Source organism: Hippoglossus hippoglossus, chromosome 10 (genome assembly GCF_009819705.1).
Source record: "Hippoglossus hippoglossus isolate fHipHip1 chromosome 10, fHipHip1.pri, whole genome shotgun sequence".
NCBI classification, from domain to species: Eukaryota; Metazoa; Chordata; class Actinopteri; order Pleuronectiformes; family Pleuronectidae; genus Hippoglossus; species Hippoglossus hippoglossus.
Genome location: NC_047160.1, coordinates 15,841,628 through 15,859,179, shown reverse-complemented (window position 1 = coordinate 15,859,179; position 17,552 = coordinate 15,841,628). Strand labels below are relative to the sequence as shown.

General features: G+C 41.4%; 3 protein-coding genes across 3 annotated transcripts; all 3 read left to right on the top strand.

Annotated features, from left to right (window-relative positions):
* Positions 1–4,318: 4,318 nt before the first annotated feature.
* Positions 4,319–9,944, top strand: LOC117769040 (protocadherin alpha-3-like). Its single transcript, XM_034597621.1, has 2 exons — positions 4,319–6,823; positions 9,853–9,944. The coding sequence occupies exons 1-2, from the start codon at positions 4,463–4,465 to the stop codon at positions 9,865–9,867; spliced, it is 2,376 nt and encodes a 791-aa protein (XP_034453512.1). The 5' UTR covers positions 4,319–4,462; the 3' UTR covers positions 9,868–9,944.
* An 815-nt stretch (positions 9,945–10,759) lies between these two features.
* Positions 10,760–13,300, top strand: LOC117769827 (protocadherin alpha-8-like). Its single transcript, XM_034598972.1, has one exon. It carries the CDS (start codon positions 10,925–10,927, stop codon positions 13,298–13,300), a length of 2,376 nt encoding a protein of 791 aa, XP_034454863.1. The 5' UTR covers positions 10,760–10,924.
* Positions 13,301–14,105: 805 nt separating this feature from the next.
* LOC117769826 (protocadherin alpha-8-like) lies at positions 14,106–16,683 on the top strand. Its single transcript, XM_034598971.1, has one exon. The coding sequence runs from the start codon at positions 14,263–14,265 to the stop codon at positions 16,681–16,683; it is 2,421 nt and encodes an 806-aa protein (XP_034454862.1). The 5' UTR covers positions 14,106–14,262.
* The last annotated feature ends 869 nt before the right edge of the window (positions 16,684–17,552 follow it).

Below are 17,552 nucleotides of genomic sequence, written 5' to 3'. Positions count from 1 at the left end.
TTTAAAAACACACTCCTCTCCCATCAGAAAAGGTGACACACAGTAGTATATCAAAGTGGAGTGCTATGTCAGCCTTAGCAACAGAATTATGTGTTTCACAGGAACAATATGGGGGAATGCTCTGCAGATAGTTTAATTTGACATGTTGTCAGGGCTGATGGTAAATATTTTTCATTGACTTTTTCATTGACTTGTACTCTGTACATAATGATTTTCCAAAAGATGTCAAGTCAAGTCATTTATTTACAGTATATAGCATATTAAAAACAACAGGAGTAGAGCCAAGATGATTTACAATCATAGCAAGTAGATCTGTAGGATTCTCAGATGTGTGGTTTCTATTTTTAACTTCTTAGTTCTCTCTGAAACTGAGATGGTGACAAAAAAACAAGTGTCAAAGAAAAGACAATGTTCGCTTTTAGAGATCTTTTCTCTACAGCCGCTCTGCATCAAGAACACAAGTTGTCACTGTCGCTCTGGACTCCCCCCCGCTCTGGAATGTAAGTATTGATTCAAGTGAAAACTCAATTGTTTGTTATATTTAAGTTCTACAAGATATTGATAAAAAAGACAAATATGAATATATAACAGAACTCTAAATATCTGCAAGGCAAGAGTAATAAAGAATGATTATTCTTTTTCTTATATATATATTTCTTATATATATATATTGTTATGTCTTTCAGCCAAATTGTCAATTGGCTTAGATTAAAATGGTTTCTCTGTTTCTGAAAACACAATGTTATATAGGTAACAATTTATATTTGATTGTACACACTGTACCATCCATGTCAGTACAGTGGCGAACAATACACTTAATGGAGTGGTGGGAAAACAGTTTAACTCTGCAACAATGCTTCCCTGCTACAAAATACTGAGGGTGGACATACGGAGTCATGTCAAAATAAATAATTAACAGTACAAAGTGTAAAGTGATGATATACTGTGTATTAAAAATGCATTTTTAATACTCTAATGTGTTCTGTGGGTAAAACCTTTTTTTCACATTATAGCTCATCTCACTCCACAGTTTGGCATATCTGCTTAAATAGAACAAATGGGCACTATTCCTTGAAAACAATGAGCTCTCACTACAAAATTAAATCTGTTACCATGGCATCACATAGCTCATGTGCATGTCATTCAACATCAAACAAAACTGCCCTTTTCTGAAGACCAGTCACTACACAGGGGGAAGTACAGGAAACAGTGCTGTGTCGATACTGAACCTTCACATTATTACTACTTCCAAATTCAAATTCATTTTTTATTACTCTGAATTTCATTTTCTGATTTTCATGCACGTAAACCAGTGAGAGTAGTAAAAGTAGAGAGATTCTGCCTTCTTGAAAAGCTTCAACACTGCTAACACAGCTCAGCCTGCCTTCAACAATAAAAATGTCTTCATATGTGTCCTTGTTCAGCAAGACTAAGTCATTTGAACTTCTAAGATTTTTAAGATACTTTGGTTTAAAGGGTATTTTTAAGTCATTACTTATTCCTTTTTTCATATTGATAAATCTCCAGTTCTCAACTGACTGAGGAAGGTTTCAGGTCACAATGATGCTTCATTCCTTTTAAGGCCAATTCATTGCTTTCAAAAATGTTTTTTCTTCTAATCTAAGCATTATTCTTTTTCAAGTTGTTCAAGAACAGCACGTGTGAGTTAAAACAAGAGGGACAATTCCAAAGGCAGGCTTTTGAGAAAGTGCTCTGTCATGATGGCAGTGGAAACAAGCTCCAGCCACATGTCCCCTCTGGATTGTCATTTGTGATCAGTCAGCACATTATGACACAACTAAAAAAACATGTGTGGTGTATAGTTAAAACTATGAAGATGCATTTTAATAGAATATAATTCAAAACTCATCATTAGGTTTGGTTTTGTGTAAACACGAACAGTGCAACAAACAGCGTGATCGTGTAAACACTGTTTTACAAACAGTGATTCTAATGAGTGTGTCTGCTCCTCTGTCTGCCTCTTTGTGTGTGTGCATGCATGACCTCATCTCCCCAGAGAGATGAGGTCATGTGTGCATGTGCAGGAGAGATTGAAATTCAGCCCCACAGAATGAATTATTTTAATTCAATATCCACTTTATCCCCACATTTTAGCATCATATTTTTAGCAATTGAGTGTTTGCTGTCTGAATGTGTGGTGTCTTTTAAACAAATCTAGACTAAAAGCTTTGTTGTGGCGTCTGGTTTTGATAATATTATGTTTGTTTGGAACAAACTGAGGCAAGAAACATTTTTTAATTTCCTTTCTCAGCACCACCCGACTCAGTCACACTGCCTGTTGTCTGCAGTGCTGGTCTGACACACACAACAATGTGGAGCAAAACACTGCAACAACCACCAGCTGGCAGTAGTTGCCCAACACATGCTGTAATGCTGTATTTTATTTGTAAGTGTATTTTTCGGATTGCTCTTGCAAAGCATCTCTTTTGTAATGCTGATGAAACAATTTCGATTTTAGAAATATTATGTGTGCAATTATTTTGTCTGAGAAATACAAATATTGTGTTGTAAATAAAATATTGGGAAGGGATATAAAGACCAAGGGTAACATGTTTATTATGTATTTTACAGAATTGAAACATTCAGACTGTGTCGATACGGCTGACTTTCTTTGTCTGCAGCATCCCTCCCCCCTCTGCTTCCTCTCTGGGTGTGCGCTCGATTTCAGCACCATGGACAGTGACCTGCCTAATGGAGCTGCGTTGCCATGGTGACGTGATGTCTTTTCGCTGGGGCACAGTGTGCTGTGGAGCCAGCCACACCCCTGGACCCCCCTCCTCCACTACACAGTGCAGTACCCGCAGCTTGCAGACATCATATGAGCCTTCCCTGCTAAATAATAACGCTTACTTTGCTTAATAAGGGCTGATAAGTGGGGAAAAAAGGTGGTTTGATTTTTAAAACAAGTTGGTATCATTGCTGGAGAGGCAGAAATTAGGCGGAGGTGATGCGGAATGCGGCAGCGCACATGCACGCGCACGCGCAGTATACATTTGGCCTACATCCAGAACCAATACGTAGCAGAAGCAGGTGGGAGGTGTGCGCACACTCTGGGTTGTAATGTGGGGCAGCTTGTTTCCTGGCTGCCGTTATTAGAGTCATCATGTATTTTTTTCTCTCATGGTTTTCATCTGGATGTTCACATGCACTGCTGCAGTGCGGAAAGGCTGCTGCGAGGCGAACAAGGCACAACGACTTGTGACCAATGCAGAGCTGCAATATGAGTGGGGCTCATGTGAGCAGCACTTGCAGGTTTAGTCCAGGAGATGTCACTGTTCACCTCTGCAATAGGGAGTAAGGTTGTGGGAGTGTGCTGAACAGACCACATAGAGTTTCAGCAAATAGATTGTGAATCGCAGCAGCTTCTTTAGCACCAACACAATAAAGAGGTAAAGCTTCATCTTAAGTGTCTGAATTCAGTTGACACACGTTCATTTAATGACTCACCACTGCTGATCATTACCATAATGGCACAGTCTTTTGCTCATAGCACAGCCTGTCAGCTGGAGTCACTAAACAATGAAACTTTTCCAGAGAAAGCACCAAATTCAACACACATGGTTTACCCTATATATAAAACCAATTTATATATAGGTGAATTATTAATGAATACATATGAATTTGTGTATGGATGTACCTTTTCATAATTATTGCCAAACTGCATCACTCTACAGACCCACATCCTTCTTCTTGCTGCGGGTTAAAGAATAAAAATGCTCCTGTAAATCCAACTTCATATTGTTTCCTCTCGACACACGACACACTAAGTTGTTATTAGGCTACAATCTGATATATCTGTAGAAAAAAATAAAACACACATTTACATTTACATTATTATTATTATATTATATTATATTATACTATACATAAATATTAACAGTTTTAGGAACACTGTTGGTAATGGCAACTATCTATAAGTGGGGAACAGACATCATAAAACAATGGGATAAAGAATTAAATAACTTATCACTTAACCTTATAAACTTTTTGGAAAGATAAACCCATCCCTCAGGTTTAAGATATTGATATTATTATTACTTTTCAGTATCGGCTTGTAAGAGCCAGACTTCAATACACACCTAAATGTTAAAATATTAAGATATATTGTCATAATAACCTCGTTTTAGAGCATCTTAGAGCATGTGTGGAATATTTTATCCAACAAAATCTCACGGGCTAGACTAACAGCATCGCAGCAGTGACAATGGGTGGTGCTGTTACACTACATATATTCACAGTGGTTGCGTCTGTGGGAGAGGCGCATCTTTTTTTTTTTTACATGTGCAAAGAGACCGGGTGAGAGAACGGGCTAAACAGCCTTCATCCTTCTGCTGGAAACGATGGTTCCCGCGGACCTTTGTTGTTTAATCTCCATAAAAGGAATCTGAAAATCCCATACGAGTTTTGTTGACGGATTTAAGACCAGCGATCAAATCAAACAATGGCGACATCGGACAGCAAAGGACAGCGACTGGATGTGTGGATTTTCTTTTGTCTGGCGCTGCTGGTTGTGATTCAACTGGATGGAATCTCTGCTCAAATCCGGTATTCCATCCAGGAAGAAGTGAAATTAGGGACGCCAGTGGGAAACGTGGCCAAAGACCTTGGATTAGATCTTGGGCGACTGGTGGAAAGGAACCTCCGTGTCGTGTCAGGAACAAAGCAGGATCTGTTTAAGGTAAATGCGAGAGATGGGGTTTTGTTGGTAAACCAGCGAGTGGACAGAGAGGAGCTGTGCGCAAAAACCTCTCCGTGCGTCGCAAATCTGAAAGCGGTGGTCGAAAATCCCCTCGAGATGCATCAAGTTATAGTTGAAATAATCGATGTAAACGACAACTCGCCGAAATTCCCCGAAGAAAACTACACATTGGAGGTACTGGAGTCCGCCGTCGTGGGATCTCGATTTCAAATGGAAGGAGCCCACGACTTGGATGTTGGTTTGAATTCCTTACAGTCATATAAGCTGAGCAACAACCAGTATTTTCGACTGGAAACAGAGGAATCTGGGGAGGATGGAAAAGTGCCATTCCTGATTTTACAACGACCTCTGGATAGAGAACACACAACTCAACACTGGTTACAATTAACAGCGTCAGATGGAGGGAAACCATCGAAATCTGGCGCAATTAATATCACCGTTATTGTGTCAGACATTAATGATAACTCACCCGTGTGTCATAAACAGAAATACACCGTGACAATAAAGGAAAACGCACCTGCAGGGACATTCCTTCTGACAGTGAATGCAACAGACTCGGATGAGGGTATAAACGGTGAGATAGAGTATTCTCTGAGGGGTAAACTCAGAGGCCTGTCTTCTGAGCCGTTTGATTTGGATCGTAGAACTGGCAGACTAACAGTGAAAGGAGGCCTCGATTACGAAGAGAAGCAGGTCTACGAGATTAAGGTGCTGGCTGCGGACAAAGGGGCCGTGTCTCTGTCCACACACTGCAACGTGGTGGTTAGAGTGGAAGACGTGAATGATAACCATCCCGAGATAGAGATCACGTCCCTCTCCAGTCGCATTCCAGAGGACGCACCTCTTGGCACGGTGGTGGCGTTGATGGGTGTGACGGACTTGGACTCGGGTGTGAATGGACAGGTCGTGTGCAGTGTGCCTGGACATTTGCCTTTTGACTTAAAGCCATCCCCCGACGGACAGTCATACTCTTTGATCACCAGGGACTACCTGGATAAGGAAACAATGCACATGTATGAGATCAAGATAACAGCTAAAGATTTAGGGAGCCCCGCACTGTCATCTACCAAGGTGATACAGGTGGAGGTGCTAGACGTCAATGATAACAGACCTTTGTTCACTGAGACTCCATACACTTTTTATGTGCCTGAAAATAACAAGGCTGGAATGTCAATTTTTTCAGTGCGTGCCACTGATGCCGATGGAGGTGAAAATGCAGCAGTCACATATTCACTCGACCGGAAGAGTCCAGGTCCCACTGTAACCTCCTTTTTAAATATAAACGAAGCCAATGGCACGATTTTAGCGCTGAAAAGTTTCGACTTTGAAACTGTGAAAACGTTCAAGTTCCACGTTGTTGCGTCAGATTCTGGAACTCCGTCACTGAGCAGCAACGTCACAGTGAACGTGTTCATTCTGGATCAGAACGACAACGCTCCAGTCATCCTGTATCCAGTCAGCTCGAACGGTTCTGCTGAAGGTGTGGAGGAGATTCCCCGCAATGTGAACGCTGGACACTTGGTGACTAAAGTCAGAGCCTATGACGCTGATATAGGATATAACGGCTGGTTACTGTTTTCACTGCAGCAAGTTACTGACCACAGTCTCTTTGGTTTGGACCGCTATACAGGACAGATCAGAACACTTCGCTCATTCACAGAGACAGACGAGGCTGAGCACAAACTGCTCATACTGGTCAAAGACAATGGGAACGTGTCACTCTCAGCAACAGCTACTGTCATCGTCAAAGTTGTGGAGCCCAAAGAAGCTTTTGCAGCTTCTGATGTGAAAAGTTCAACAAAAGCAGATGAGGACACTAATGTGACTTTTTACCTGATGATAACTGTGGGCTCAGTTTCAGCTCTTTTTCTCGTCAGTATCATCGTGCTGATTTCAATGCAGTGCTCAAAGTCCACAGACTTCACTTCAAAATATCTACCAGAGCCTAATTATGATGGGACACTGTGTCACAGCATCCAGTACAGATCTGGAGACAAACGCTACATGTTAGTTGGACCCAGGATGAGTATCGGATCTACTATAGTCCCAGGAAGCCATGCCAATACACTAATGCTGCCTGACAGGAGAGGGACATCTGGAGAGGTAAATATATTTTGTTACTTATATGACCTCATATGCTTTGACACGCTATGTTGAGCTGTTGTTCATATGTAGAAGCAGCTCCATGTTTTCCTTCTTTTTTTTCCTTTGCTCTTTCTGTGGGTGAGAAATAGCGCTGTCCGTGGTGCTGAAGGAAATCCCCATGTGTTTCCATCAAGACTTTACCTAATTATTTATCCTTATTGGCAACACAACGACTGGCAGATTGACCTATAATCACTCGAGCTGTGTTTCCTTCGTATAGTACCCGTATGTCAAGTCACGTGACTAGACTGAATCAAGGCGAATTCCTTTAGTGTATCGAACAAAATGGAGGTGTGGAGCAGAGTGACTGTGTCTCCACTTCTAGTCTGCCTCGAATACATTACTTAATCTTCATTAATTGAGACTTTGGAGCACATTTAAGACCATCACTTTCCCCATCTATTGGCAGCATCTATTGAAGGAAGTAAGAAGTGAAGTAATACACTTGGTTTCGTATCGTAGTGAAGCCCAGTGGCCAGATGATGTCAGTGTGGCCTCGGTAATGGTTGTGTTGCTCATTCTGCACTGGCCCTGCCCATCTCCAGATCATCTCAGATGAAGGGTATGCTTGCGGAGTGCACATCGTAGGTTTTGCATTACGCGTGAAAAGCGATTTATATATTGTGTGTGTGAATGCCTCTATATGAGAATGCTGTAATTTATTTTATTTAACTGATTCGATGAACAACTGGATCGTTGTATTTACCGCAAATAAAGCCGCAGTCTTTGCTTCACAATGGGATATCGAGGACAAAGGCGCCGAGTGAACTGCTGGTGGATTTTGTTGCTGTGCTTTGAGGAGGGGATTTTGGCTCAGCTTAGATACTCAGTTCCAGAAGAAGTACAAGTTGGATCAACTGTTGGAAATGTCGCTAAGGATTTGGGGCTTGACACCAGCACTTTGACAGACAGGAGGTTTCGCCTCGTTTCGGGTCCAAATCACGCTCTGTTTCAGTTGAATCAGAACAATGGAGTGTTGTATGTAGGGGAAATTATGGACCGCGAGGAAATCTGCGATGGAATAAAGGTTTGTTCGATAAACCTCAAAATTGTTGTCGAGAGCCCACTGGAAATACATTATGTTAGTGTGGAAATAACAGATGTTAATGACCATTCACCAACGTTTCCGGAAAGCGAGCAGCGACTGGAAATAGCAGAGCACACTCCCCCAGGTACTCGTTTCCAAATCCATGCCGCTAGAGACCCTGACGTCGGTACGCAGTCAGTGCGATTATATAAACTGAACCAAAATGAATTTTTTGAGACAGATGTGAGAGACAGCGAGGGGGACAAGATCCCGTTTTTAGTTCTGAAAAAGCCTTTGGACAGGGAGCAAAAGGCAGAGCATAATTTAACATTAACGGCTACTGATGGGGGCAGTCCGGCCAAATCTGGGAGTCTTAATTTAACAATCACTGTACTAGATGTAAATGATAATCGCCCTGTGTTCAGCAAAGACACGTATAGCGTGTCATTAGATGAAAATGCGCCGATAGGAACTCTTGTACTACAACTGAACGCTACGGATTTAGATGAAGGTCTGAATAGCGCGATTGAATACACGTTTGGAAAAACACAAAAGAAGAAAGTGCAAGATACATTTGAATTAGACAGCGTCAGTGGTGAGATTCGAGTGAAAGGAAAAGTGGACTTTGAGGACACGGAAATTTACAGACTAGACTTGCAGGCTTCAGATAAAGGTCAGCCACCCTGGACGGCTGAAAGCAGAGTCGTGATAAAAATTAAAGACGTGAACGATAATCAGCCAGATATTGAAGTGACATCACTGTCCAACGTTGTCCCCGAGGATTCAAAGCCTGGCACCGTTATCTCCCTTATTAGTGTTACGGATAGAGACTCGGGTGTTAATGGAAAAGTTATTTGTAAAATCTCAAATAATGTTCCCTTCGATTTGACGCCATCCATTGAGGAAAACATGTACTCTCTTGTCACAAAAGGTCGCTTGGACCGAGAAACTGTGTCCGATTATGACATCACAATAACAGCTACAGACTGTGGTGAACCTCCACTTTCCTCTGAAAAAACTTTACGTGTTCAGGTGTCAGATGTAAATGATAACAAACCAGTTTTTAGTCAGAATCCATATGAACTTTATTTGGTAGAAAACAATACCCCGGGAGCATCAATATTTTCTGTGACTGCAGCTGATAATGATCTAAATGAAAACGCAGCAATAACATACCACATTGTGAGAGGTGATGGGCTGCAGGGCGATAAGACATCGTTCCTGAATGTAAACTCGGAAAACGGACAAATATCAACGCTGAAAAGTTTCGACTTTGAAAAACTGAAAAAGTTCAAGTTCCATGTTGTTGCGTCAGATTCTGGAACTCCGTCACTGAGCAGCAACGTCACAGTGAACGTGTTCATTCTGGATCAGAACGACAACGCTCCAGTCATCCTGTATCCAGTCAGCTCCAACGGTTCTGCTGAAGGTGTGGAGGAGATTCCCCGCAATGTGAACGCAGGACACTTGGTGACTAAAGTCAGAGCCTATGACGCTGATATAGGATATAACGGCTGGTTACTGTTTTCACTGCAGCAAGTTACTGACCACAGTCTCTTTGCTTTGGACCGCTATACAGGACAGATCAGAACACTTCGCTCATTCACAGAGACAGACGAGGCTGAGCACAAACTGCTCATACTGGTCAAAGACAATGGGAACGTGTCACTCTCAGCAACAGCTACTGTCATCGTCAAAGTTGTGGAGCCCAAAGAAGCTTTTGCAGCTTCTGATGTGAAAAGTTCAACAAAAGCAGATGAGGACAGTAATGTGACTTTTTACCTGATGATAACTGTGGGCTCAGTTTCAGCTCTTTTTCTCGTCAGTATCATCGTGCTGATTTCAATGCAGTGCTCAAAGTCCACAGACTTCACTTCAAAATATCTACCAGAGCCTAATTATGATGGGACACTGTGTCACAGCATCCAGTACCGATCTGGAGACAAACGCTACATGTTAGTTGGACCCAGGATGAGTATAGGATCTACTATAGTTCCAGGAAGCCATGCCAATACACTAATGCTGCCTGACAGGAGAGGGATATCTGGAGAGGTAAGCTTATGTTTTGATTTCGAATTAATGCATAGTTTATTAACCCACAAAGAATTGACTCTGAGTTCGTAAAGAAGATTTCATCGTAATAGAAAAGATTACCTCTATAATCATTTAAAACAATTCTGTTCCATGCTGTTTTAATTAATGCGTGTTCTCAATGTTCATTATTTCTCTCTTAGAAAATTAAAATGTGCTGGCTACTACAATGACACGATGTTTAAATGTGCTGAATCGTATTTGTGGTGTAAATAGTAAACAGGTGATTTGGTATTTGAGTTTCAGTTCGAATATGTACTGTATTTTGAACCAATAGCTTTAAAAATAAGCATTTCACCGCGCTGTCCATGGTGCTGACACTGAGTCACGCTATGTCAAAGTGGAGAAGTTTTAATGCTTCGTGTACTTCATCTATGGATTTCAAAGAGCAAATCTTTGGCTTGTATTTTAAGAGATTTACTACTCACTGTGTTTTCTTACACACCACACTCTTGTGTTAAAATAAATCTGGTCGAATCTTCTCAAACTTTCCCAGAGATTCCTGGACAAATTGGATGTTGTACAATGGCTATTAGGATGTAGTGTGGTGGACATTGTGTCCATGATGTAATTGACAATACGTCTATCATACCACAGTTTCAATCTTGTCATCTTGGACTATGGAAACACACTAATATTTTCGTTTATGTGCCGGGTTAGAAATGGGTCATATTGTGCTTTGTCCACGAGGTGTCAGTATCATATCAGCATACATTATTGCGTTATGGAGTTGGCCCTGCCCCTTCCAGCGAGGTTTTGTTCTGATCGACAGACAGAACGCTGTAAACCTTCCACACAAACGACTGATGCCGTTACGCACAGAGTGAGGCTGAAAATATGGGAGACGGTTCCTCAGCGTACTTTATGTCTTAGACGAATTCCTCCTTCAGAAGTACCTTTGAGTGGATACAAAAATAACTACAGTAATCTGAGCTGAGGCGATGGGACAAAGACGAGGAATATACGCCTGGTGGGTGGCCTTCCGTTTTTCTGTGATGCTGAGCTGCGTGATGCGGGTTTCAGCTCAGATCAAATATTCTGTTCCAGAGGAAGTGAAGGTGGGATCTATTGTTGGAAATGTTGCAAAGGATCTAGGACTCGACATCACTTCATTGGACGAAAGACGCTTTCGTATCGTCTCCGGAACAGAAGATTCTCAGTTTGAAGTACATCAGAACAATGGCGTGTTGTATGTGCGTAAAAGCATCGACCGAGAGGAGCTCTGTGAAAGCGCTTCGCCGTGCGTAGTCAACCTGAAAATGGTCGCTGAGAATCCTATGGAAATACATTATGTGGCAGTGGAAATCGTTGATGTAAACGACCATTCACCAAGTTTTCAGGAGGAAGAACATGTATTAGAAATGGCTGAGTCTACTCTTCCCGGTAAACGCTTCCAATTACCAACAGCGCACGACCCAGATGTTGGCATCAATACAGTACGTGTTTATAAATTAAACCACAATGAATATTTTAGCACACAGATTCGAGAGACAGGAGATGACAAGATACCATTCTTAGTTTTACAAAAGTCTCTAGATCGAGAGAAACATAATGAACACAAACTGATACTGACAGCGGTTGATGGTGGAAATCCTCCGAGATCAGGGACTCTTAATGTCACAGTCATAGTCTTAGATTCAAACGATAATCATCCGATATTTAGCCAAGAGGTGTATTCAGTAACAGTACCTGAAAATGTCAAAGCTGAAACAAGTGTAATTACAGTAACCGCAACTGATCTGGATGAAAGTGCAAATGGAGATATTGAATATGTGTTTGGTGGTAAAATTGACCGGAAAATATATAACATGTTTGTCTTAGATAAAGACACTGGTGAAATTCGAGTAAAGGGAGAAATTGACTTTGAGAAGAATGAGGTTTTTAAGTTAAATGTCCATGCCACTGACAAAGGACAACCTCCAATGAGCACTGATTGCAGAGTGATAATCAAAGTTCTGGACGAAAATGACAACAAACCTGAGATAGAGGTGACGTCGCTGTCAAATATGGTGTCTGAAGACTCTAAACCCGGGACGGTGGTTTCTCTCATTAGTATTACTGACAGAGACGCTGGTTTAAACGGGAAAGTCATATGTAAACTTTCAGATAATGTGCCATTCGAGTTAAAACCGTCATTTCAAGATAACATGTACTCGTTAGTTTTGAAAAATGGTTTGGATCGAGAATTAGTGTCACATTATGACATTGAACTCACAGCGACAGACTGTGGGCAGCCTCCCCTGTCTACATTAAAAACTCTGAGTATTGACGTATCAGACGTGAATGATAACAACCCTCAGTTTCTGCAGAATCCAATCGAACTTTACCTGGTGGAAAATAACGTGCCAGGAAATATTATATTTTCTGTGACAGCTTCGGATAAAGACTTGAATGAAAACGCGGCTTTAACTTATAATATTGTAAGAGGGGAAGGTAGTCAAGTTAAAAATGCTGCATTTTTAAGTATAAACTCAGATAATGGTCAAATATCAGCGCTGAAAAGTTTCGACTTTGAATCTGTGAAAACGTTCAAGTTCCACGTTGTAGCGTCAGATTCTGGAACTCCGTCACTGAGCAGCAACGTCACAGTGAACGTGTTCATTCTGGATCAGAACGACAACGCTCCAGTCATCCTGTATCCAGTCAGCTCCAACGGTTCTGCTGAAGGTGTGGAGGAGATTCCCCGCAATGTGAACGCAGGACACTTGGTGACTAAAGTCAGAGCCTATGACGCTGATATAGGATATAACGGCTGGTTACTGTTTTCACTGCAGCAAGTTACTGACCACAGTCTCTTTGGCTTGGACCGCTATACAGGACAGATCAGAACACTTCGCTCATTCACAGAGACAGATGAGGCTGAGCACAAGCTGCTCATACTGGTCAAAGACAATGGGAACGTGTCACTCTCAGCAACAGCTACTGTCATTGTCAAAGTTGTGGAGCCCAAAGAAGCTTTTGCAGCTTCTGATGTTAAAAGTTCAACAAAAGCAGATGAGGACAGTAATGTGACTTTTTACCTGATGATAACTGTGGGCTCAGTTTCAGCTCTTTTTCTCGTCAGTATCATCGTGCTGATTTCAATGCAGTGCTCAAAGTCCACAGACTTCACTTCTAAATATCTACCAGAGCCTAATTATGATGGGACACTGTGTCACAGCATCCAGTACAGATCTGGAGACAAACGCTACATGTTAGTTGGACCCAGGATGAGTATAGGATCTACTATAGTCCCAGGAAGCCATGCCAATACACTAATGCTGCCTGACAGGAGGTGTGCAACTGGAGAGGTAAGAAATGTTTTGATTTCGAATTAATATATAGTTTATTAACCCACAAAGAATTGACTCTGTGTTCGTAAAGAAGATTTCATTGTAATAGATAAGATTACCTCTATAATCATTGAAAACAATTCTGTTCCATGCTGTTTTAATTAATGCGTGTTCTCAATGTTCATTATTTCTCTCTTAGAAAATTTAAATGTGCTGGCTACTACAATGACACGGTGTTTAAATGTGCTGAGTTTTATTTGTGGTGTAAATGGTAAACAGGTGATTTAGTATTTAATTTTGAGTTCGAATATGTATTTTGAATTAGCAGCTTTAAAACTAAGCACTTTACAGCGCTGTCCATGGTGCTGACACTGAGTCACGCTATGTCAAAGTGGAGGATTTTTAAGGAAGAATGTTTTAATGCTTTGTGTATTTCATCTATGGATTTTAACGAGCAGATTTGTGGCTTGTATTTGAGGAGATTGAGTTCTCAATGTGTTTTCTTACACACCACTCTTGTGTGTGTATATAAATCCGGACGCATCTGCTCAAACTTTCCCAGGAATTCCTGGACAAATTGCATGTTGTACAATGGCTATTAGGATGTAGTGTGGTGGACATTGTGTCCATGATGTAATTGACAATACGTCTATCATACCACAGTTTCAATCTTGTCATCTTGGACTGTGGAAACACAGTAATATCTTCGTTTATGTGCCGGGTTAGAAATGGGTCATATTGTGCTCTATCCACGAGGTGTCAGTATCATATCAGCATACATTGTTGCGTTATGGAGTTGGCCCTGCCCCTTCCAGCGAGGTTTTGTTCTGATCGACAGACAGAACGCTGTAAACCTTCCACACAAACGACTGATGCCGTTACGCACAGAGTGAGGCTGGAAATATGGGAGACGGTTCCTCAGCGTACTTTATGTCTTAGATGAATTCCTCCTTCAGAAGTACCTTTGAGTGGATGTAACAATAACTACAGTAGTCTGAGCTGAGGCGATGGGACAAAGACGAGGAATATACGCCTGGTGGGTGGCCTTCCGTTTTTCTGTGATGCTGAGCTGCGTGATGCGGGTTTCAGCTCAGATCAAATATTCTGTTCCAGAGGAAGTGAAGGTGGGATCTATTGTTGGAAACGTCGCAAAGGATCTAGGACTCGACATCACTTCATTGGACGAAAGACGCTTTCGTATTGTCTCCGGAACAGAAGATTCTCAGTTTGAAGTACATCAGAACAATGGCGTGTTGTATGTGCGTAAAAGCATCGACCGAGAGGAGCTCTGTAAAAGCGCTTCGCCGTGTGTAGTAAACCTGAAAATGGTCGCTGAGAATCCTATGGAAATACATTATGTGGCAGTGGAAATCGTTGATGTAAATGATCATTCACCTAGTTTTCAGGAGGAAGAAAAAATATTAGAAATTTCTGAGTCTACTCTTCCCGGTAAACGCTTCCAGTTACCAACTGCTCGTGATCCCGATGTTGGCACGAATACAGTACGTGTTTATAAATTGAACCATAACGAATATTTTAGCATACAAATAAGAGAGAGAGGAGAGGACAAGATACCGTTCTTAGTTTTACAAAAGTCTCTAGATCGAGAAAAACATAATGAGCACAAACTGATACTGACAGCGGTTGATGGTGGAAATCCTCCGAGATCAGGGACTCTTAATGTCACAGTCATAGTCTTAGATTCAAATGATAATCATCCTATATTTAGCCAAGAGGTGTATTCAGTAACACTACCTGAAAATGTCAAAGCTGAAACAAGTGTAATTACAGTAACCGCAACTGATCTGGATGAAGGTGCAAATGGAGATATAGAATATTTTTTTGGCGGCGAACTTGACCCGAAAATATATGACATGTTTGTCTTAGATAAAGACACTGGTGAAATCAGAGTAAAAGGTGAAATTGACTTTGAGAAGATTGAGGTTTTTAAGTTAGACGTCCATGCCACTGACAAAGGACAACCTCCAATGAGCACTGATTGCAGAGTGATAATCAAAGTTCTGGACGAAAATGACAACAAACCTGAGATAGAGGTGACGTCGCTGTCACAGATGGTGTCTGAAGACTCGAAACCCGGGACGGTGGTTTCTCTCATTAGCATTACTGACAGAGACGCTGGTTTAAACGGGAAAGTCATATGTAGTCTTTCAGATAATGTGCCATTCGAGTTAAAACCGTCATTTCAAGATAACATGTACTCGTTAGTTTTAAAAAATCGTTTGGATCGAGAATTAGTGTCACATTATGACATTGAACTCACAGCGACAGACTGTGGGCAGCCTCCCCTGTCTACATTCAAAACTCTGAGTATTGACGTATCAGACGTGAATGATAACAACCCTCAGTTTCTGCAGAATCCAATCGAACTTTACCTGGTGGAAAATAACGTGCCAGGAAATATTATATTTTCCGTGACAGCTTCGGATAAAGACTTGAATGAAAACGCGGCTTTAACTTATAATATTGTAAGAGGGGAAGGTAGTCAAGTTAAAAATGCTGCATTTTTAAGTATTAACTCAGATAATGGTCAAATATCAGCGCTGAAAAGTTTCGACTTTGAAACTGTGAAAACGTTCAAGTTCCACGTTGTTGCGTCAGATTCTGGAACTCCGTCACTGAGCAGCAACGTCACAGTGAACGTGTTCGTTCTGGATCAGAACGACAACGCTCCAGTCATCCTGTATCCAGTCAGCTCCAACGGTTCTGCTGAAGGTGTGGAGGAGATTCCCCGCAATGTGAACGCAGGACACTTGGTGACTAAAGTCAGAGCCTATGACGCTGATATAGGATATAACGGCTGGTTACTGTTTTCACTGCAGGACGTTACTGACCACAGTCTCTTTGGTTTGGACCGCTATACAGGACAGATCAGAACACTTCGCTCATTCACAGAGACAGACGAGGCTGAGCACAAACTGCTCATACTGGTCAAAGACAATGGGAACGTGTCACTCTCAGCAACAGCTACTGTCATTGTCAAAGTTGTGGAGCCCAAAGAAGCTTTTGCTGCATCGGATGTTAAAAGTTCAACAAAAGCAGATGAGGACAATAATGTGACTTTTTACCTGATGATAACTGTGGGCTCAGTTTCAGCTCTTTTTCTCGTCAGTATCATCGTGCTGATTTCAATGCAGTGCTCAAAGTCCACAGACTTCACTTCTAAATATCTACCAGAGCCTAATTATGATGGGACACTGTGTCACAGCATCCAGTACAGATCTGGAGACAAACGCTACATGTTAGTTGGACCCAGGATGAGTATAGGATCTACTATAGTCCCAGGAAGCCATGCCAATACACTAATGCTCCCTGACAGGAGGTCTGCAACTGGAGAGGTAAGCTTATGTTTTTATTTCGAATTAATGTATAGTTTATTAACCCACAAAGACTTGACACTGAGTTCGTAAAGAAGATTTCATCATGGTAGATAAGATTACCTATATATTCATTTAAAACAATTCTGTTCAATGCTGTTTTAATTAATGCGTGTTCTCAATGTTCATTATTTCTCTCTTAGAAAATTAAAATGTGCTGGCTACTGCAATGACACGGTGTTTAAATGTGCTGAATTGTATTTGTGGTGTAAATAGTAAACGGGTGATTTGGTATTTAAGTTTCACTTCGAATATGTATTTTGAATCAACAGCTTTAAAACTAAGCACTTTCCAGCGCTGTCCATGGTGCTGACACTGAGTCACGCTATGTCAAAGTGGAGAATTTTTAAGGAAGAATGTTTTAATGCTTCGTGTACTTCATCTATGGATTTTAACGAGCAGATTTGTGGCTTGTATTTAAGGAGATTGAGTTCTCAATGTGTTTTCTTACACACCACTCTAGTGTGTTAATATAAATCCGGACGCATCTGCTCAAACTTTCCCAGGAATTCCTGGACAAATTGCATGTTGTACAATGGCTATTAGGATGTAGTGTGGTGGACATTGTGTCCATGATGTAATTGACAATACCTCTATCATACCACAGTTTCAATCTTGTCATCTTGGACTGTGGAAACACACTAATATCTTCGTTTATGTGCCGGGTTAGAAATGGGTCATATTGTGCTCTGTCCACGAGGTGTCAGTATCATATCAGCATACATTGTTGCGTTATGGAGTTGGCCCTGCCCCTTCCAGCGAGGTTTTGTTCTGATCGACAGACAGAACGCTGTAAACCTTCCACACAAACGACTGATGTCGTTACGCACAGAGTAAGGCTGAAAATATGGGAGACGGTTCCTCAGCGTACTTTATGTCTTAGACAAGTTCCTCCTTCAGAA

Bases quoted from the DNA above. Each gene is read 5' to 3' on its own strand.
- LOC117769040 (XM_034597621.1), top strand. From the start codon at position 4,463: ATGGCGACATCGGACAGCAAAGGACAGCGACTGGATGTGTGGATTTTC.
- LOC117769827 (XM_034598972.1), top strand. From the start codon at position 10,925: ATGGGACAAAGACGAGGAATATACGCCTGGTGGGTGGCCTTCCGTTTT.
- LOC117769826 (XM_034598971.1), top strand. From the start codon at position 14,263: ATGGGACAAAGACGAGGAATATACGCCTGGTGGGTGGCCTTCCGTTTT.